The 23,813-nt window shown below is 40.4% G+C and overlaps 1 protein-coding gene across 2 annotated transcripts in view; it reads left to right on the top strand.

Moving 5' to 3' along the window:
- The first annotated feature begins 14,068 nt into the window (after positions 1–14,068).
- gramd4a (GRAM domain containing 4a) overlaps positions 14,069–23,813 on the top strand; it is a 169,251-nt gene continuing 159,506 nt past the window's right edge. The window contains exon 1 of one of the 2 annotated variants that reach the window (XM_059987465.1): positions 14,069–14,260. In XM_059987465.1, coding sequence (XP_059843448.1) covers positions 14,226–14,260 — 35 coding nt within the window. In that variant the 5' untranslated portion in view covers positions 14,069–14,225. The remainder of the gene's footprint in view (positions 14,261–23,813) is intronic. The other variant, XM_059987467.1, reaches the window with a different exon arrangement.

The raw sequence follows: 23,813 nt of genomic DNA, 5'->3' as shown, positions 1-23,813 counted from the left end.
ACCTCGGTGGTTGTTGCTGTCCTCTGCAGGGTCTTGCGGCCCAGTGCCTTGCAGGACAGTCTCGATGACGCTTCTGTAGAAAGTTGTTGGAAGCCTTGCCTGCCTCTCAATCTCCTCGAAGTGTAGATGCCGCTGTGCTTTCTTGACTAGTGAGGAGGTGTTGTGGGTCCAGGTTAGATTGTCCATTATGCGCACACTGCAGAGAGCCATTGATGTGCAGTGGAAAGTGGTCCAGCTATGCCTTCTTGAAGTTCACAATCATCTCTTTTGTCCTGTCCACATTGAGACACAGGTTGTTGTTCTTGTACCATTCGACAAGCCTCTCCACCTCCTCTCCGTATGCCAACTCTTCATTGTGGCTGATGAGGCAACACTGTATTATCATCAGTGAACTTGATGATGCGATTTGAGGTGAATCTGGCCACGCAGTCATGTATCAGCAGCGGACTAAACACTCAACCCCGGAGGGGCACCAGTGCTTGATGTGATGGAGCTTGAGATGCTGCTGTTAATGCAGACTGACTGGGGTTATTCCGTCAAGAAACTCAAAATCCAGTTACAGAGAGGGGTGTTGAGTCCCAACAACCTCTGAGGGATGTTTGTGCTAAATGCCAAGCTGAAGTTGATGAATAACATCCTGATGTACGAGGCATTGTTTCTAGGTGGGACAAACAATGTGGAGTGGTGAGCCAAGGCTATGGCCATCAATGGACCAGTTTGAGTGGTAAGAGAACTAGAAAGGGTCTAGTGTAAGTGGAAGTTGGGATACGGTATTATGCAATCTGTTACCAGCTGCTCAGAGCCACTGGGCAGTAATCATTTAGGCCAGTTACCATAACTCTCTTGGTGGCTTGATAGTGTGTGCCTTGAAGCCTGCAGGGACAGTGGACTGTTTCAGAGAGATATTGAGAGATGTCCATTAAGATGTCTGTTAGCTGGGTCATACAGTCCCTCAGTACCTGACCAGGTATGTTGTCTGACCCTGCATCTTTGCATGGGTTTTACCCTGGCTCGTGTCCTCCTCACATCGGCTGTGGCCAGACAGAGTGCCTATTCCTCAGGAGGAGAGGGGACATTCCTCAATATTACATCTTTCAGTTGGACAAACCTTGTATAGAAATCATTCAGCCTATCATGAAGGGAAGTGTCATTGTTGTTGAAGCACATGGCAGACTTGTAATCAGTTATGGTTTATATATCTTGCCATATGTGCTGTGTCACAAAGCTGCCTGTGGATTTTCTGTGCATACTCACTCTGCACCTTCCTGAAAGCACAGGAAAGCGCGAGTCTTGCTTACCTTAGAGTCGTCCTAAAGTACTAAAATACTGGTCAAGAGACTGCTTATGACAATTATATCATAAGATATAAGAGACATATCTGAAGTTGCTGTTTATGAAAGTAAAGTTAAAATATCATCTAGACAAAGATATTGGTTGGGTGGCTGGAAACAAATGACAATTGGCAGAAACTTACGTTTATCAATGGGAAATGACTTGTGGAATCCAGGAAGGATTGATGTTCTAGCTCCAACTTTTCAGCAAATTTACAAGTACTTTGGTTTATAAATGACAGAAAGATGGTAGGCAATGCAGATGCTAGTGTTAAGTTAATAAAGTGGCTGAACTAGATGCACCAAAAAATGATGGAAAGGGATTTCAATTTTGGCACTGTGAGGTCATCTACTTTGGAGCTTAAAAGATAGATTGGGATACTTTCTGGATACAGAAAATTCAAGAGGAGTAGAGCTCTGAAGTACACAAATCATTAAAATATCATAGACAAGCCAAACTAAGCATAAAGACCTATTGAATGTTAATAGAACCAATGGACAAGAACACATGAATATTTTGATACACTTTCATCAGACAGACTTGGAATATTGTGAGTAATTCCAGGCTCTCCCCAGAAGAATATATTGACCTTAGAAGGACAGCAGTATTGATATACCAGATTTATACCTAAAAGTTTAAGAATAAAATTTAATTTTATAAATCCTTTGTACTTATATGAATGTTGAAGTCCATGGTTAAAGAGGCAATTAATAGGGGAGTCTAGGATTAGAGGACAATGGTGAAACAGAACAGTTGGCCCTTTAAGGAATGAACTAAAGCAAGATGTTGAAATGAAAACAGAAAATATTGGCAATAATTAGCAGGTCAATTAGTGATGAAGGGAAAATCAGTGTTAATTTTAGGTTGCTGACCTTTCATCAGAACTAATTACAGTATGTTGAACATCTCCAGCGTTTTCTGTTTCACTTTTGGTATTACAATTAGGAAACAGATGGTCATATAGTGGATGGCAATTAATGTCAGGTTAATTGTTAGCTTAAAATCAAACACCCATGGAGTTTCAAAAATAAATATACCGAGGAATATGAGGGAAAGGGAAAACAGTATGTTGAACAAGGACACAGGTCAGCTACAACATGAATTGTAAATAGGCTCAAGGAATGAAATAAGTCTTTCTGGTTACTTAGGGTTTTAAATTATCCTTTTAATTTCAAGACAAGTTTCTTCCAATTCTGACTTTATTTGCTTTTATAATGTGTATATTAAAAAAATAATCTGATGAAATATTATTGAACATTTGCATCTGGATGAGTTTTTGCGGCAGCGATTCAAGACATATTTTCCTGAATGGAGTCGAGAGACATCCTGGTTTGGCAGGAGAAGGGCACAGTCCGGGATAGGCTGCTTACCAAAGGGGGTCATTTGTGTAAATGTTGAGATTTCACGTCTCCTGTGTCTTAGTAGCATGTAGTTGTAATGTTATAGTATAATGATTGGGGGGCCAGAATGTGGGAGCCATGTATCTGTTCTCTACTTGTTTTGTATTCTGCCTTTCATGTTTCTTATGGTAACAAGTCACATTAGTGAGGGCATGGTAAAAGCAAGGGGAATTAGTTTCATGCTTATTTTGTGGCAGTTTGTGGCTTAGGACTGAAGGAGGTCGTATCTTTGCTGACCACTCAATATCGCTTCAAGATTGTATGCTTGCTAGTTGCCGATAAAGGATCAAATAAAGGAAGTTGACTCATTGGAACAATAGTTTCATTGGAGCCGAGGGTGGTTGCAGGCTAGTGGCGAACAAATTCAATTACAGATTTGTTTTTGCCGCCACACTCGGTTTCTCCCACCATTTTTCCAGACTGCTTCTTTGGTCTCAAAAGATTAATTATTTCAGAGTTTCCAACTTGTACAAAACACTTAACCAGTTACATGAAGATGTCAATCACACAAATATCTTTATGTCCAAATGAATGACTAAAACATTTATTTGACTTGATAATGGATGAAACAAAAGATACAATCAAATGTTATACATGTATGTAGAATGGAATTATAGGGGCTCACTTATAAAGTTACAATTGTATTTCCATCAGTTGCATATATTTAATATTGCTGATCTTGGTGTTTTTAAAAAGGACTAATTCATCACTGAAGCAATACTATTGAGAACAAACCTTTCTCAGTCTTCAGAATTTCTAAAAATCAAATCAATCAGCAAATAAGAAAATTTCGGACAGATAACTCTAAATGAATTACATTCCCAGAACCTGATGACATAACAGTACAGTACTATACAAAAGTCTTTGCCCCATGATAAAGCTAATGTGCCTAAGACTTCTGCACAGTACTGAAGAAATTTTATGTATTGCATAATACTGTTGCTACAAAAACAAAACAGATTTCATGACATGTATGAGTGATGATAAACTTGATTCTGATATGGGTCTCTATTGTGGACTGAGAGTGGGAAGGGGGAAGGGAGAGGGGAATTGTAGTTGGGGAAAGGGAGGAGGGGGAGGGTACAGGAAACACCAGAGAGATGTTCTGTAATGATCAATAAATCAATTGTTTGGAATCAAATGAGCTTGTCTGGTGCCTCAGGACTGGATGTGTCTGCACCACTGCCACCCCCTGTCTCACCCCTGGCACTCCTTCTCTGACACCTGCCCCACACCCCTCTCACAGCGATTCACCCTCACCATTCCAAGCATACTACTAGATTTACAAACTTGTTCTCCATTCCACGTTGACAAATACAGTATTGTGCAAAAATCTTAGGCACCCTAGTTATACATATGTGCTTAAGACTTTTGTACAGTACGGTATTTCTGTGGAGAGCCACTGATGCGACCTGCACCTTGGTCGTCTCTGAGGCTGGAGTATGCAGGTGTTTCCAATGAGTGAAGAGTCGCAAAGCTGCGGGACTGGACGGCATCCCAGGGCGGGTACTGAGGATGTGCATGGCAGGTACAACGGGCTGGTGTGTTTGCAGACATTTTTAATCTCTCCCTCTGCCAGTGCAGAGTGCCCTCCTGCTTCAAATCATTCACCACTGTCCCTGTACCTAAAAAGACCAAGGTAACATGTCCGACGACTGGTGTCCTGTTACACTCACCTCAATAATAAGCAAATGCTTTGAGAGGCTGGTTAAGGACTACATCTGCAGCTTGCTACCACCCACACTGGACCCCCTACAATTCGCCTACAAATACAACCAATTGACAGATGACACAATAGCCACAGCTCTACACACCATCCTTACACACCTGAAGAAGAAGGATGCTTATGTGAGAATGCTATTCTTGGACTACAGTTCAGCATTCAACACCATAATCCCCTCAAAGCTTGACAAGAAACTGAGAGATCTTGGCCTTCACCCTGCCCTGTGCAGCTGGATCCTGGACTTCCTGTCAGATCGCCGGTAGGTGGTAAGAGTGGACTTTCTCACCTTTGCCCCTCCGACCCTCAAGACAGGAGCCCCTTAGGTCTGTGTCCTAAGCCCCCTTCTTTACTCTCTGTATACCCATAACTGTGTCGCCACCCACAGCTCCAATCTGCTAATTAAATTTGCTGACTACACTACATTGATTGGCCTAATCTCAAATATTAACGAGGCACCCTACAGAGAAGAAGTCCTCACCCTGACAGTGGTCTCAAGTAAACGGCCTCTCCATCAATGTTGCAAAAACAAAGGAGCTGGTTGTGGACTACATGAGGAATGGAGATAGGCTCACCCCTATGGACGTCAATGGATCCAGGGTTGAGAGGCTGAACAGCTTCAAGTTCCTCAGTATACACATTACTGAGGACCTCACTTGGTCTGTACATACCAGCCGTGTGGTGAGAAAAGCACAACAGCACCTCTTTCACCTCAGACAGTTGAAGAAGTTTGGCATGAGTCCCCAAATCCTGAGGACTTTCGACAGGGGCACATTTGAGAGCATCCTGACTGTGCCTGGTATGGGAACTGTACTTCCCTCAGTCGCAGGACTTTGCAGAGTGCGGTGTGGACAGCCTAGCATATCTGTGGATGTGAACTTCCCACTATTCAGGACATTTATAGTGACAGGTGCATAAAAAGGGCCTGAAGGATCACTGGGGAGCCGAGTCACCCCAACCACAAACAGTTCCTGCTGCTACCATCTCGGAAATGATACTGCAGCATCAAAGCCAGGGCCCAGCTCTGGGACAGCTTCATTCACCAGACAGATTAATTCACATTTACACAATTGTATTTCTAAGCTATATTGACTGTCTGTTGTATATCTTAGTGTACACACTACTTATTACAGATTACTATAATTTGCACTTTGCACATTCAGACAGAGACATACCATAAAGATTTTTACTCCTCATGTATGTTAAGGATGTAAGAAATAGTCAATTCAATTCAGTTCAATTCAATTAGCAGTCCTAATTTGCAGTGTTCAAATTTCAAACGTACTCTGGAAACAATTGAAATTAAACTATTGCACTATCCCTGCTCTTTTTTGGATATCCAGATCATTGACGTAAAATATTCTTTTAATGCCTTTCAATGTATATTATTTGAAAGTAGATGGCCTGGAAAATACTTCTCAGAAGAGATTTGATACCTTGAACAGCAATATTGCATCCGTTCCGGAATCACCTTGCATGAGGCGAGAAATTCAGTGGCTGCTTTCTGAGAGGATTCTGTTAGTACTTGTTACATTTATCCAGGATAAAGTTCTCCAAAACTGTGCAATGCCCAAAATTCATCCTCATTGGTCAGAAAAATTACAGTTTTTTTTTCTTTTGGAACCCCATTTCCTCAGAAATCTTGCAAATTAAAGGGCCAAAAACTCAATCAAAGCTCATTACTAGACTGTGAGATGTGATAGCGAGGTTGCAGGGGGTCAGCAATGTGTTAGATCTCCCTTGCTTTCTATTGCATTATAGAGGTTGCCCACACTCCATACTCAAGGAGTAAAGACCTTGCCTACTTTTCCTATGACCCACAGGAATAAGTAGATCAGGTTTTCCTAGTCTGTCTTCCTTTTGCAAAATGGATTACACAAGCATTTCTGGCAATCTTTATATGGCCCCTTTCCAAATAGGACAAGTCCAGGTCCCTCTGAGTCCCTGGCTATATTCTTCCTTCCTTCTCTTGTCACAACAGTATAATTTCGTGAAGTGGCATCACTCTAGTAGCTTGGAAGAATGCATATGGGATGTTTGTACATGAATTACTTTAATTTACAACTACACTTTGAGTGCCCAGGTGTGAAATCTTGTAATGGATAACTAGAATGTGTTGACACTGATGTAACATGGTGCTACAAAAGGAAGTTCAATAGCACTGTTCTGGGATTCTTGCAATTGAAGATTATGATCTTTATGGAACTTTTAAAACAGAACTCTGATGACATACAATCTTGTTATAAAGCCATCATAAAGCAGTAAATAAGCTTCTAGGCTTACAAGTGTCACCTATCAAATGTACTCAGCTATTCAGAAGATTAAAAGCAATGTTTATCTGTAGAATTGTGGCTGACAATCAAATATGTACTTGAAAAAGTATCCACAGATTATCTCCCTTTGAAAACAATGACTTGACCTCGATCCTAGTTTGAAACCAATCCATTATGTCTCACTTGAGTGCTGTTGTAACAACAGTTGCCAATTTCTCAAAACATTTTGGAGCACAGTGAATTCAAAAATCAGTATTTTACTTTTTAACGGGTAATTTAGAAATGTGCAGACCTCCTGTTTTACTAAGATGATCTGAATAATCATACTGGGCCATTTTCTTTAACTAAAATATAACATGGGGGAAAAAATCATACTGATGTTATACTCTGGAAAGCAATGGCCTAATTTCTTTTTCAAATACTATCAATGCAATAATAAGGGTTGGGACTAAAGTCTGAGGGAAGAAAGACAATGTCAGATTTAAAAAAATAATTCTGTTAGAACAGGGATGCTCTCTAGATATTCTGCACTAACACTACTCCAAAGGTTGTAAAACAACCTTGAGCATAGAATTTGCCAATCTTGAATATAATGATTAAAGTTCAAGGTAAATGTATCATCAAGGTACATCTATGTCACTAATACCAACCCTGAGATTCATTTTCTTGTGGGCAGATCTACAGAATAATAACTATTTTACAGTCAATGAAAGACCACCAAACTAGGGTTCAACAAGAGTGCATAAGACAACAAACTGTGAAAATAAGAAACAATAATAAATAAATAAGCAATAAATATCATGAGATTATTTTATGAATCTCTGATTTACAGGTTTGCAGAAAAATTGGCTAATGATTCAGTTACTTGTAATGATTATTGATAATGGTCCTGATGAAGAGTCTCGACATGAAACATTGACTATTTACTCTTTTCCATAGATGATGCCTGGCCTTCTGAGATCCTCCAGCAATTTGTGTGTGTTGCATGGATTTCCAGCAGCTGCAGATTTTCTCATATTGGTACTACATTCTGACTCAATGAAGAAAACCACTAATCAAGCTTCTACTCTGCATTTTTTTCCTGAGGTATCCATAACAATAGTTGGTAATGTGCCTGAATTAAGATGAGAGTTGTTGATGGCTCCTGGACCCATAAAACAATGCAGAGTTAGAGCCTGGAGCAGAGCTATTAAGGTAAAACTTAACAGCAGAGCTACACATTTGTTTTTAATACTTTATATATAATCATTGGATCCTATCAATTAAAAAAAAGTCAATGCTACGCGCCCTACCAGATTTCTGAAATTCAACTGGAGTGCAAGTGTATTCGAGACCTTGTGTTTCTATGAGTCAGGAGATTGAGTTCCAAGACGTTGTTGACTCATTTATTCAAGTGCATGAGAGGATAGGCTTTGTACTCAACATCTCAAGACCAAGGTCACCTACTGGATCACCTGTTACAGTAGAAGCTCACAAAAGTATCCTGAGAGGCATCTTGGTGAAGTAAGCCATTGATGATGAAATTTTAAGTGTGCTCGGGCAGCCTTTGGCCAATTCAGGAGAAGGGTTTTTGATGGACAAGACCTCAGAACTGTCAATATAAATTTCGTATGTTCAGGTATCCTCCAATATATTCTTAAGTCCCGGACTATCTAAAGCAGAGGTTCCCAACCTTTTCATGTCATGGACCATTAAGCAAGTGGGATCCATAGACCCCAGGTTGGGAATCCCTGATCTAAAGCAAACCTCTCAAGACACTGGAAAACACCACCAATCCCCTCTCTTCAAATCCTCCAAATCCACTGAAAAAAACAAGTAAACTGATGTCAATGTCCTCTCCTAAGGCTAATATATCCAATAATGAGGTGCTTGTGTCTCTTTGTTGCCCATGTTGGTCTGGTCACTTTGCTCATAGGTTTGCTCCAGTTTCCTGAAACAACCACTGCATTCTGAGCTCTGTAGTGAGGTGCACAATGTTGCACAGAGGAAAAGAGGCATTCCAAACTTCATTGAAAAATTGTAAAATGTTCATTGATTTCTGGGAACCTCTGGTCTATCACTCCTCAAAGCGGGGAAGAAGCATTTAAGATGATATTGAGGCGATCCAGGGTGTGCATCATGAGCATACTGAAGCCCTGCATAAGCAGTGAAGGGAGTGAATCATCTCACAAACTACCCACTTGCTCTCCTTGTCAGTCAGCTCCTGCCCCGTCAATGAAGAAGCCAATGGTTTCCACACTGGCCTCTTCAGCAACCTCAGAACATACAAAGTTGGAGTGGTAGCTAATCACCGTTTATCTTGAAGGACTGCAGAAGAGAAAGAAATATATTGCAGTAGAATCATAAATACTGCATGCAGTCATACATGTTAGATAAATGTAGAAAAGAATCTTAATTCATTCTTACAAAAACAAGAGAAAATCTGCAGTTGCTGGAAATCCAAGCAACACAATTGTCTCTGCCCAAAATGCCAACTATACTTTTTTTTCCATGGAAGCTCCCTGGCCTGCTGAGATCCTCCAGCATGTGTGAGCTATTTAATTCTTACACTTCTTTCTCTCCTACCAATGACAGCAAAGCCCTTCTAATTCACTTTTCCACATTTAAGATGGAACATATCAGTTGTTAATGAGAATTATTTCAGTAAGCCATCTTTTGTGCAACGTGGCAATTCCAGACCAAATCTGAATCACTGAATGATGCTTGGCGGCTGTGGCAAGACATGAATACTGTCATCTCCAACAGTATGAAACCAGGTGACCAGAAAACATGGCGGCAACTTCACATACTCCCAGAGCCCCTGAACACCCTGTGTTTTCAGTCTCTGAGACCAACATGAAAACATCCTTCAGGAGGGTGAATTCACAGAAAGCATCCAGCCCAGATGGATAACTGGCTGAGTACTAAAGACCTGTGCTGATCAACTGGCTGGAGCGTTCACTGAGATCTTTAACCTCTTGCTTCATCAAGCAGGCTTCAATTATACTGGTATCCAAGAAGAAGATGGTAACCTGCCTCAATGCCTATCATCCAGTAACATTTATATCCACTGAAATGAATTGCTTTGAGAGATTGGGTATGAAGTACATCAACTCCTGCCAGGATTCCCTTAGGTTCACTCAAATTTGCCTACCATCCCAACAGGTCATCTGTAGAAGCCATTTCAGAATCAGAATCAAATTCAGGTTTATTATCACCGGCATGTGACGTGAAATTTGTTAACTTAGCAGCAGTGGTTCAATGCAGTACATAATCTAGCAGAGTGAAAAAAATAAATAAAAATAATAATAATTAAACAAGTGGGTCATTGGCTTGTCACTCAATTTGGAACATTTGGACAGTGAAGATGCATATATCAGAATGTTCTTCCTTGTCTATGGCTTGGTATTCAATACCATTATCCCTCAAAACTAATCAATTAGCTTCAAGTCCTAGCCTCAATATCTCCTTGTGCAATTGGATCCTTGATATCCTCACTTACAGACCCTAGTCAGTTCAGAGTGACAACAACAGCTCTGCCTAATCTCTCTCTGCACAGATGCACCACAAGGTTCTGTGCTTAGCCCCCTGCTCTGCTTGCTTTATATTTATGACTGTAAGGCCAAGCATGGCTCCAGTGCTATACTTAAGTTTGCCAATGACACCATTGTTGTTGACCCAATCAAAGGTGATGACAAATCAGCATTTAGGAGGGAGATTGAAAACTTGGCCATGTGATACCACAATAACCTCTTGCTCAATGTCGGAAGGAATAAGAAGATGATTATTGGCTTCAGGAGGAGGAGACTGAAGGTCTATGAGCTAGTCCTCATTGAGGAATCAGAGGTGAAGAGGTTCAGCAACTTCAAATTCCTTATCATTTCAGAAGATCTGGTCCAGGTCCAGTATGTAATTGCAATTATGAAGAAAGCACAGCAGTGCCTCTACTTTCTTAAAAGTTTGTTAGGAATCTGCATGCTGTCTAAACCTTTGACAAACTTTGATAGATGTGTGGTGGAGAATATATTGACTAGTTGAATCATGGCGTGGTATGAAAATACCAATGCCCCTGTACACAAGAGCTGACAAAAAGTACTGGATATGGGCCAGTCCATCATGGGTAAAGCACTCCCCATCACTGAGCATGTCTACATGGAGTGCTGTTGCAGAGAAGCAGCATCCATCATCAGGGACCTCCACATGCTCTCTTCTTGCAAGTGCCTTCAGGAAGAAGGGACTGAAGCCTTGGGACCTGCAGTACCAGGTTCAGGAACGGTTACTGCTCCTAAACAATCAACTCTTAAACCAGAGGGGATAACTTCACTCAACCCCACTCGCCCCATCACTGAACTGGTCCCACAATCAATGGACTCACTTTCAAGGACTCCTTGCCTCATGTTCTTGATTTTATTTATTATTTTACTTTCTATTTTTGTATTTGCACAATTTGTTGGGTTTTTTTGCACATTATTGTTGTCTGTCCTGTTAGGTGTGGTCTTTCATTGGTTCTACCGTGGTCCATGTATTTATTATGATTGCCTGCAAGAAAATGTATCTCAGGTTTGTGTTTAGTGATACATATGTACTTCGATAATAAACTTACTCTGGCATTACAGAATAAACAAAGGCTCCAGTTTTAATGCCCCCCCTTCTAGTTCACCATTTTGTATGCTTTATTGGAAACCTTAATTTAATATCACATCAGAACATGATCAGTCTCCTTTATGATGCTCCAATTGTTAAACAATTTGCCAACACTACCAGCTAAAGTTCATGACTGAAGAAAGTTGCTGGATGGAGTATCAGTTGTTTACAGATATCAAAATAGTTAATTTGAGGAAAGGAGAGAAATTAAAGAAAGGTTTATAGCTTGGCCATGTTCTCTAGGTTTATTGACCATACTCAGTTGTGTTACTGGATTTTACAGCTCCTTTCCAATACTATCATTCCATTCTAACTGCTACTGAAGCATTTAATTCAACAAGAGATTTTTCATTTTGTTATAAAACTTCTCTTATTTAAAATATTAATACATGTTAAATTTCATCCTGCTTCATTTGTTGCAGTTAGATCTAAATTGCAGCTAGATCTAAATTGCTTAAATTGAAAACATTCATTATCAATACTTATAGTTTTACTCGGGCCTCAGGACTGGAACCAAGGATATTAAATTGGTCATACTTGTCCTTCAGTCTACTGTCATAAATTAGCCCTGTTTTTCTCACCTATGTCATATAAATCCTTCAAAATTTTTTTAAAACAGCACTCAACCTTCACTTAATTTTAGTGTGGAGTATTGCTTAATTTAGCTAATTTATGATTCAATTTACAAATGCCTTTTGAAAATGCTTACTCCAACTCCGAACTTTAATTTGAAAAGTGTATTGAAAGGTCTTTGAAATTCAAAACCTGTAACATAACTGGTGTGAAAATCTGTTATTGCCTCATACAAATAAAGCAGTTAGTATTTATTTCATACGGTATTGTGTTGTTTTGGAATTATTGTTGCTTACCTGCTAAAAATGCCTGATTTGCTTTTGTATAATATATAGTCATAGGTGATTTCATTGTTTGGACCTGCTTCCATTGTATATTTCAAGGAATTCCATATTTGGTAACTCAATGAAATACCATTTAAACAGACTGGCTATGCACTTACCCCTCTCCAATGCAAATTTCTAGTTCTGAGCTAATTGCCAAGACCTATGTCATATAAATCCTTCAAAAGTTTTTAAATACAGCACTCAACCTTCACTTAATTTTAGTGTGGAGTATTGCCTAATTTAAAAATCAAATTTAATTGCACCCTGGCATACATTCAAAGGTTAAAGTAAATTTATTATCAAAGTACAAATATGTCGTCATATACAACCCGAGATTCATTTTCTTGTGGGCATATTCAATAAATCCATAATAGTATAATAACCATAAAAGAAATAATGAATGACTGCACCAACTTGGGCATTCAAACAGTGTACAAAAGACAGCAAATACAAAAAGAAAGAAATAATAATGAATAATTATCGGGAACATGAGATAAGCGTCATTGAAAGTGTATTGTGGGAACATTTCAATGATGAGCTAGTGAAGTTGAGTGAAGTTATCCCTTTTGGTTCAAATTGAGGGGTAATAACTACGGTGTGTAGGCTCCTGTATTTTCCTGATGGCAGCAGCGAGAAGAGAGCATGTCTTGGGTTGAGGGGGTCCCTGATGATGATAGATGCTGCTTTCCTACCACAACGTTTCATGTAGATGTGCTAAATTGTGGAGAGGACTTTACTCGTAATGGACTGGGCGGTATCCACTATTTTTTGTAGGACTTTCCGTTCAAGAGCATTGGCGTTTCCATACCAGGCTGGGGCGCAGCCAGTCAATCTACTCTCCACCACACAAATATAAACTAATCGTGACAATCAACTAATCTGAATACATCCTCATAACACGAAATTCTGCAGATGCTGGAAATCTTGATGAAATCACACAAAATGCTGAAGGAACTCAAGCAAGTCAGGCAGCTCCACGTTTCGGTCTGGGCCGGGACCCTTCATCAGGACTGGGAAAGAAAGGTGCAGAGGCAGGAATAAGAAGGTCCTTTTGCTTCTAATTCTGGCCCTCTTCCTTTCCAGTCCTAATGAAGATCCTTCGTCCGAAAAATCACCATTTATTCCGCCCCTTCCCGTCCATAGACGCTGCCTGACTCGCTGCGTTCCTCCAGGATTTTCACAAAATAAATAAGTTAACAGATTTCACGTCATATGCTGGTGATAATAAACCTGATTCTGAAATCTGTAGATGCTGGAAATTTTGTTAAATAATAACCTTCCATCTCTGTACTATCGCTTTAATCGGTGCCTAAGAAAGGTCACCTTAATGAGTTCTTTAGCAATGAACTTCATTTATATCTCAGTTTTCGCGTTGTTCCCTGTCACTCGGGTATTGCGATTTCACCGTTTAGTTCGTGCCGAGGTAACACTTACCAGGGCACATCGTTTGCCTCTCTTCTAAGAAAGAACTCCTGGACTGTTATTTTTTTCTGTGTTTCTACCGTATACTGAATGTCATTCACCATCTCGTATATATTCCAACGCTCCCGGATTCGTGTGCTTTCAAACTGGCTTGCTACCTGCCCACAACTCCCTCCCTTACGTAAGAATCGAGCACCCGAAGCGGGGCATCCACCTCTCACTTGTGTGACCCAACCGATGCTTAACCAAAATAAAACAGAGGGAAGATGGAGAGTGCAAATGTTGAGGCCGGAGATGGTGGGCTTCCGGGAAGGCGAAAGGTGGAACCAGACGGGTGGGGAGACCTGATTGGGGGAGCGGAGGGGAGGGCGTGAACAACGGAGGAGACTCGCTCCCGGCTCCGAGCTCCGCACTCCGGGCTTTCAGCTCGGCCGGCCGTGCCGCTGTTTACCTGGAGCGCGGAGCCGTGCGTGTTTCTGCTTCGGGGCTGGAGCGGCAGCGGGCACCGGCTTCGGGCTCTGCCGGCGTTGCTGAGGGACAGTGGCGCTGCGCGTTAATGAAAGTTCGCTGCGATTTGCGTGTCGGAACCGGGTGAGTGACAGCCTCTCCTCTTGTTTATTTGATTTAGTTGGCGGCGTTGTACCACCCTGCCCGTCTTGGGCCTTTCTGACAGCGAGGGGTGGGGGCTCGCCGGCGCTCCCCGGGCTCGGCCCTCTGCTCATCCCGCCGGGGCCACATGGAGGCAGCCTTTGTCTCCGGATCGTTGATGCCGAGCCCGGGTTGTGAGCCGAGAGCCTTGTGTCACTGGCGCTGCTGTTGCTCACTTTCTTGTATACGAGGCCCAGTTTGTCCCTTGACAACAGCCGGGCAGCTGTCGGTGGTGCCGGTGGTGTTCGTGCCGTGGGCCCATCCGCAGCTCTGGGGGAAGGTCAGTGACCCGAAACCTTCATTGGTCCTCCCTTCCGGCTCCACATGTGCCTGACTTTGTTCGTGATCCCATCGTTTTTCTCCGTTAATTTTCAGCATTACGGCTGTCTCTCTTACCCCCCTTCCCACCTTGTGATTTGATCGAGAAGTGATAATGTCAGTGGGCCCAAGGTTTTGTTGGCCAGTCTTTCATGTGACGAAGGATGAGATGCTAAGCTGTTTTTAATGATGGCAAGTGCACTTTAAATATTTGGCCTTTTTCCATTCAGAATCCGAATGTGTACAGTTAAATCTGAAAGGTACTCCAATAATCCAGAAGTATGGGTTTGAAATTGTGCTGGAGTTGAGAGCATACTTGGAATATGGTATAGATGGACTTAGTCACTAAGTGTGGGAAAGGATAAAGTGAAGATCAATCCGAACGGTATTAAGAAAGGAAATGGCCTTTAAGTATTTGAGCATTGTCACGTGGTTCTGAGCAAGGAGTTAAACAATGTTCAAGGATTGAGATGAGTGAAAGTGTGAGCAGTTGCTGAAAGCTAGGTGCTCCATTACAATGAAAGCAGGACCAACTGATGGGCAGTAAGAGAACGGAAAGAGGGCTGTTGGAATATTGCAGTTGAGGCAGAAGTCAGAGGGGGAAATAACAACAAATTGGGGAAGTTGAATGGGAGACAAAAAGGATCTGGGGAATGAGCGAGATATTGGAGTCAAGGGTCAGATCCTACTTTTGGCCTTGTACATGTAGAATTGAGTAAATAGCCTTTTGCAATTTCAAGAATGAAACTGATATAAATCTGGTATTATGAAGGTTGTCAGATAAGTAAACACTAACTCCAGGAAATGTGCAGTTGCTGGAAATCCAAAGCAACACACACAAAATGTTGAAGGAACTCAGCAGGTCAGGCAGCTTCCTGAAGAAAGGCCTCAGCCTGAAACGGCGACTGTTTATTCATGTTCATAGATGCTGCCTTACCTGTTGAGTTCCTCTAGCATTTTGTGTGTGTGCTAAGAAATAAGCACTTATCAGATGCAAGGGTCAAGAAATGATCTGATCTTGTGATCAGTGAGCATCACTCATTAACTTACGCTCTTGTAGTATTTTTAATGCAAGATATCTCAAGAAGCTTCACAGTAAGATGCAAAATGGAACTAGCATTAATTCATAAATGGAGACAATTTTGAATGACCAAGATAATTTTTCTCTGCTGCCTAAATGGAGGACACAAAGAGTTTAGGGTGCAGTTGAATACAGTGATTGTCATATTGAAGGTTCTGGGTTGGAGACAATTACAGAATGAGGACAGGATTACACCGTGGAGGGATTTATACCTCCTGCATATACTTCTACAGTGTTCTATTCAGAAATTACTTTTGAAGAAAACAGTATAAGTCAGCAATTAGATGTCGGTCTTGCCAACCTCTAAACATTAGGTGGGCTTCACAAGCTCAAGAGCAGGACTTTGTGTGAGCTTGAACATAGATAGCAGAGTTTTGATCATCTTGGGGTTGTGGAGGGGTGGTTGTTGTCAAGATTTCCTTTGCAAGCCATTAAGTAATATTGTGGAGACCTGAGAGAAGGCACAAAGATGCAGTTGTACAGTTCATTGGTAATATTACTCGCGCGTTGTGTGTGAGTTATATGTAGTGTGTTGTGGAGGAATGGTGTTTTGTTTTGATGGTATGCACGTGTATGGTTGAATGACAATCAAGTTGAACTTCAGGTTGGAGACAGTGAGATTGCAGATGCTGGAATCTGGAGCAAAAACGGACTGTTGGAGGAATTGGTGGGTTGAGCAGCATCGGTGGAGGGGAAGGGACGATTGAAACTTTGGTTAACGGCCTGCATTAGGACTGATATGTCCTTATCTTGGACCCTGCATTCTGACCAGAAACATCGATCATCCCATTTCCCTCTACAGATGTTGCTTGACCTTCTGAATTCTTTTAGCCCAAGAGTTTGTAACCTTTTTTTATGCCATGGACCCCCTCCATTAACCGAGGGGTCCATGGACCCCAGGTGGGAACCCTAGCTTTAGCAGTTTGTTATTTGTTGCAGGAAGGCAACTTTAAGAGTACAGCACCCTCTCAGCACAATGCCTGTGTATAGATTGTATACCGTCTTCATAGATCTGTGCCAGCCTTGCTCATCTTTATTCATTAGGTGGGCTGCAGAAACATATAATTGGAAGTGTAGCCAGCTTTCTGTATCTGTTTTGCAAACTCAAGCAAAGCAGTAATAGTAGTAATGGCAGTAACGATGTGTTGTACCATCACTCCTACACTGTAATTAGGGATTTTATAAGTTGTTAATGAAATGCGGTAAGGTAATTTTATTTTGGTACATTAATAGTGGTATTATCTAATTAACCCGAGAATCAGTTCCTTGTAATGGTAAAACCTTTTATTTTGTCTGCACTGGTTTTGTTAATTTACAGCCAACCAAAGAACACTGGTGTGTAGGCTCATAAATATTAGAAGCTAATGCACAGCTTTATAGTACTGTAGTATTCTAATTTGTTCTGATTTCACTTAAGTGAAATTGTTACTTAGTTAAACAGCTGTTTGTCTTTTTTAATACCTTTTTGGCTATTTCTATGAAACTTCGGCTAATTGGGGCTGTCGATTAATTGGGCCAAAATGTCCTGAAGTGTCCCCATTAACCAGAATCCGCTGTACATAGTTTCCTAACATGGCTTCACATCAGTAGTTTGTTAGTTCTTGAAATTTGCAACAAATTATTTTTAGCACCAAAGTTTGTTGACTGTTTTCAACACCAACTTGAACTTGATAATTAGAAACTGGTATTGTATAACTCATTTCCCCTACCATTGAAATTCCTCTACCATTCCTCTACCCCAGAAAGACAACAATTTTCAATGAAAATGTATCCCTGTTACTCAATAACTTTGAGTTGAAATAGCATGGAATCTCACAGAAAGCTGGCATGTTTGGCTTCTCCTTGTTTAGTGAATGACACGTAGAAGGGGGGATGCTTCTGTATGTGAAGTAAGGGAGACAAGCACACAAAGATAGATTTGGTGCCATGGTAGAATGGCAGTTAGCACGATGCTATTACAGCTCTGGGTGTCGGAGTTCAGAGTTAAATTCTGGTGCCTTTCTGTAAGGAGTCAATGTACGTCTTCCCCTTGAATGTTGGGTTTTCCTGAAGTGCTCTGGTTTCCTTCTGCAGTCCAAAGACATAGCGGGTAGGGTAATTGGTCATTGTAAATTATCCTGTGATTAGGTGGGTTAATCAGGTTTGTGATCTTGCTGAGGTGGCATGGCTCAAAGGGTCAGAGGAGCCTACTCCTCGCTGTATAGCTAAATAAAAAGGTTGTTTGGTAAAACTTCTTCCCTGAACTAATTGTACTTTATAAGCTCTCTTTTCAAGGAAAGCTAGAAAATATAAAAGCGATTTGCAGACATTAAAAAAGATTCAATCCTTTTTTACCATTTCATCTGTCTGTAGTGTGATCTCAATGGTACTTTCTCTTTGAGGAGAAAGAGAAAAATGTGAGGTACTTCTTTCTTGTACTCCAGTTACAGAGTAAGCTCTTCAACAAAGTGTTCATTGTTAAAGTGAAAATCACTTGCAAATGAATGGAAACATGCCTTTCTTAATTGGTGTTTTTCTTTTTACCCCCACTTGCATCAATGGATTCCTGTGCCTGGTTTCCATTTCCTTCATCTTTGTAGAATGAATCTGTTCGGATGATTATTCAGGTACAGTGCAGAAAAAGGCCAGTCGCCCCCGTTCAATCATGGATGTCTTGCGTATGTTCACACTCTGTGCTCTTGTTATTTCTCTCTCAGTTGTCTGCCTCTACCATCTGTTATGGCACTTCAGACTTGTTCATCATGTAGAGAAGATTAAATTCTTGATAATTGTGAAACAGAGATAATTAAAAATAAGTTGAAGTGTAATTTTGGTTGCATACTGTATATTTAAAAAGGATAAAGGTGCACTCGATCTGTTTTCTTATTTTGTTCATTTGCTATATGTTTGCATAGTTAGATTTTATTGGGTTGGTGTAGGAGTATGATGCATGTAATTTACATAGTTTGGCAGTACTACTTCTTTTCAAGGACTTGCATTATGTAGTAGCTTTTGAGTCCTTGGAACATCTAGAGGTGCTTCAAAGTCATTTATGTAGAACAGAGAAGTTTACAGCACGTCACAGGTCCTTCGACCCACGATGTGGTTCTGACCTTTTAATTTACTCCAAGTTCAACCTAACCATTCCCTCCTACATAACCCTTCGTTTTTTTTCAATCATCCTTGTACCATTGACTAATTTAATTACTTTGTGAAGTGCAGTCAGCATTATTGGGCAACTGTGGCCAATGGTTTGCTCTGTAGTTGGCTGTGACTTTGTAACTTTGTGTGATATCTTGTGAGCATGGCCTGCAGAGGAGGATTACTGTGAATATAGGCTAGACAGTCTAGATGTAAGAAGAGACCAAGGGAGGTTTGGAGGACAGAGTCAGTAGGATGAACTAAGATGGAACACAATTTTTTTAAAGAGAATTATGAGGAAAGAACATGAAGATAACTGAAGAAATAGTTATGATGCCTGGGTGGGTGATAGACATCAGGAATTTTAAATGTGAAACTAGATGGAAGAAATATGTTGCAGAACTAGAGAAAAAAATGTCAGGAGATTGTGGCAAACTAAAACATGATTTTAATGATGAGCCACATCATCATGTTGGTCTAGAGGGCAGAAGGTGGAATGTAATGCCAGATTTTTTTCCAAGGCTGTAATATCAAAGTGAGCATCCCCTGAAACTCATTGACATCGAGGGCTTTGTGTCCTGGAGGCAAATACAGATCAGCAAAGAAAGCTGACTCTGTCTGGCATCTGCATCCAGCTGTTGTGATCAGAATCAGTTTCAATATCACCTGCATATGGCGTGAAATTTGTTGACTTTTTGGCAGCAGTACAATGCAATACATAATGGTAGCAATGAGAATAAAGAATGACCAGGGTGATTGGAGTCTTTAATGATGGATGCTGCCTTTTTGAGGCATCGATTCTGGAAGGAGATTGGCCAAATTAGCATACAGCATTTGTGCTGGAAGGCACTATTGGTAAGAAGGTAAGATGGGTCAGTTTGTGTGCTGCTCAGTAGCCATGACTTTGAGTAAACACCAAGTTCACTGAATGCAGTATCTTATTTTACTCAATGTTTGTTTGAGTTTTGGTTTTCATTTAATCATAAAATTGGAAAAATGCAGCTTTTTCATTGCCCTTTCACCTCAGCTGCTTTGATCAGCTTTTCCTCTGTATTTGAACATGTGCATTTTTCATATCACATTTGAAAATTTACTTTTGGTTTACGTCAGTGACCTTTCTTTGCCGTTTCTTTTGCTGTTGATGTGTCACATTGGGCTTTGCTGATGATTCTTCTTGAAGTTATTTGGCTTTGGGCAACAATACGTAAAGAAACTTCCAGACATCCTTGGTTAGCTTTAAAATATGGCTAGATCTATTTCTTATCCTTTGTTCACTTGTTTTTCACAGAAATACTAGTTAGTTTAAACAAAAGTCAACTTTAGATTATTGTATTTGCTATAAGACATGTTAATACTGAATATTGTTCTTTTTGCACATTGCAAGTCGCAAAGGTAGTTATATGTGATGTACTGGAAAACAAAGTTTTCTATGTCATCTTTTAGTGCATTGCTCAAATAGCATTGCGGGAGATTTTTTTGAATCTAAATGTCATGATGAATTGGGCTAAAAATGTCTCTTTTGGGACCAGCAGCAATTTTCAATTTAATCTATTTTCTGACCTAATTTTGCTGATCTATACAGCTATTTAAGATATCTTTTCCATGTTCATATTGGTTGTCATGTTTATCAACAATGAGAAATTGAGATCATCTGGAGGTCACAAAGTCCTGTAACAAATTTGAGCTTTCTTTGTGCGCATTACGATGGTGTCATCCTAACATTTTATCTATCCATATAAAAGAAGACTTTGGTTTGTAATGTAGTACCATATATATTAGATAGATAAGTTGAAGGGTATATACATTTTAAAAAATATATCTATTTCTTCAGGTCCATACCTCAATCTTAGTTAGCCTTGTCCATTCAACTTTGTTTTAGATAACCTTTCTTGGCTTTGCTGTTAATTTGCATATAGGTATTGAACATAAGTGCTGAATTCCTATGATTTGCTATAATCTTGATCAGTGTATGAAATACACTGAGCAAGTATTACTCCTTGTACAATTGAACCATCAATTTCCTCACTTGCAGACCCTAGTCATTTCAGATGGCAACATCTCCTCCATGATCTCCATCAACACAGGTGCTCCACAAGACTGTGTGCTTAGCCCCCAACTGTACTTGCTTTACACTTATGACTGTGTGGCTAAGCACAGCTCCAATGCCATATTCCCGTTTGCTGATGACATCACTGTTGTAGGCTGAATCAAAGATAGTGTTAAATTAACATATTGGAGGAAGATTGAAAATCTGGATGAGTGGGGCTACTCAATGTCAGCAAGACCAAGGAGCTGATTACTGACTTCAGGAGAAGGAAACCCGAGGTCCACGAGTCAGTCCTCATCAGAGATGCAGAGGGTCAGCAACTTTAAATTCCTTGGTGTTATTAGTTTGGAGGACCTGCCCTGGGCCCAGCATGTAAGTGCCATTACAGAGAAAACACTACTGTCTTAAGAGTGTGAGAGGATTCGGCATGACATCTAAAACTGTGACAGACTTCTATAGAAGTGTAGTGGAGGGTATATTGACTGGCTGTATCACAGCCTGCTATGAAAACACCAAAGTCCTTGAATGGAAGATCCCACAAAAAGTAGTGGATATGGCCCAGTCCATCATGAGTAAAGCCCTCCCCACCACTGAGCACACCTACAAAGAGTGCTCTTGTAGGAAAGCAGTACCCATCATTAGGGACCTCCACCACCCAAGTCTTGCTCTCTTTTCACTGCTGCCATCAGGAAGAAGGTACAGGAGCAGGTTCAGGAACCCCTCAAACAGCAGGCTCTTGAACCAGAGGGGATAACTTCACTCAACTAAAATGGCTAACAAGAGGGCACATAGTTTTAAGGTGCTTGGAAGTAGGTGCAAGGGGATGTCAGAGGTAAGTTTTTCACACAGAGATGGAATGCACTGCCAGCGAAGGTCTTCTAAGAGACTCTTAGATAGGTATGTGGAGCTTAGAAAAAAGAAGACTACGTGGTACGGAAATTCTAAGTAGTTTCTAGATTAGGTGACATGGTCAGCATGACATTTGGGCTGAAGGGCTTGTAATGTGCTGTAAATTTCTATGTTTCTATGTAACTTTACTCACCCCATCACTGAACTGTTCCTGCTGAAGTGGGCTCACTTTCAGGGACTTTTCATCTCTTGTTCTTGACATTTATTGCTTGCTTGCTTGTTTATTTATTTATTTATTGATTGATATTTCTTTCTTTTTGTATTTGCACAGTCTGTTGACTTTTGCACACTGGTTAAATGCCCAAGTTGGTGCAGTCTTTTATTGATTCTGTTATGGTTATATTCTATTATGAATATATAAAGTATGTCTGCAAGAAAGTGAATCTCGGGGTTTGATATGGTAACATATATGTACTCTGATAATAAGTTTACTTTGAACTTTGGAGCATTTTAATGCTCTTGCAACACTTAAACTATCCTTCAACACTGTGCAAGTATTTTTTTCACTCCACTACAAACTGGCATGCTGTGAAGTGTACTTTTAAGGGTGAATATTGGACTACGTACCACTATTCTCTGCCAGAATGCATTTGATTTGTAATCTGAGATATGGCCAATTATGGATCAGATTTTCAATGAAGTCTTATTTAAAGCAAACTTGATCTTATTTGATGCAAAAACTGAATATCAAGGTTTCACTAAATCGAGGTCTTCTAGCAAGCATACTTTGTTATATTGTAGTAGTGAAAGAACACAATTTATCTGCCATTGATTTCCCCCTTCTTGTCGAAAATCCAGTGACACCTACCATTAGTCAAGTTAAAAGTGATGTGATGTGGCAGAATTTGAAGCACGGTTTCCGACCTGCAGTCCACAGACCCCTCTGTTAATGTTAGGGGTCCGTGGCATTAAAAAAAGGTTGAGAACCCCTGACTTAAAGCAATGAATGAATTTTACAGCAATAAAAGACTCAAATTAATTCCTCCCACAACAGCACGATATCCAGGCAAGACTGACATGAAAAATTACCCATTTGCCTCTATCCTGGTCTTGAATAGTGGTGCTACCAAATTTCTGAAAAAATTGTGCCATTATAGAACAACGTATCAAGGTGGAAGTGTCAGCATAAATATCTCTTGAGTTTTGTACTTTAAAAGGCCTGTAATTGAACTATAGATAATTTCATTTCAGAGCCTGCTACATTAATAAATTCCAGCCATCAGTTAAACGTTCCTCTTTTCTTTCTAATCATTTCAACTCTTTTTCACCAAAGAATATTTACAACTTTCTCTTTCCTCAATCTTTAAATGAACAGTGTATTTAATTTGTCCTGAGTGCGTGTGTGTTTTAAAACAGTTATTAAACCACCAAAAAATCAATAATTCATTTCTATGTAGTTCCTGTTTGCAAACAAAGAAACTGAAATCTGTCTGAGCTTGATACTTTGGTAAAAGTGCTAACTGCCAAAGTGTGTGGTTTTCTAAAACATAGTTTATACCACCAACAACATTACTGTGGTTTATATATTCACCATAAGTAGTTTAAAATTTAATTGCCCTGCCAGAGGCTGTTAATCATAGCACTCTCTAATTTCAGTTTGTCAGAAATAACTTGATATTGGTTGATGGAGTGGAGATGCTTCTCTACCAAAGGAGATGTAAGGCGCTGCTTTCCTCCCCTGGCCTGCAGGTCACCCTTGGGCAAGGTGTAGCACCAGCTTAGCCCCCCAAACAGGGTCCTGTGAAGCCATGGAGCTGGTGGTGGATGATCGTATGAGCAGCTGGTACATAATCACACATCCTGGTTATGCGACCACTGACACCAGACAGACAATTTCTGGAGAATATTGATATTGGCTGGGGTCAACCATCTTCTAAGGACACTGCCCAAAAGAAGGCAAATCACTACCATAGAAAAAATTGCCAAGAATGATCATGGTCATGACCGTTATTGCCTACATCATGTGACATGGCACATAATGAACCTGATGATTTTTTATTTTACTGAGAGACAATGCGGAG

The sequence above is a fragment of the Hypanus sabinus genome, chromosome 13 (assembly GCF_030144855.1).
Source record: "Hypanus sabinus isolate sHypSab1 chromosome 13, sHypSab1.hap1, whole genome shotgun sequence".
Taxonomy (NCBI): Eukaryota; Metazoa; Chordata; class Chondrichthyes; order Myliobatiformes; family Dasyatidae; genus Hypanus; species Hypanus sabinus.
The sequence above is the reverse complement of the archived record's forward strand: the minus strand, read 5'-3'. Positions and strand labels throughout refer to the sequence as shown.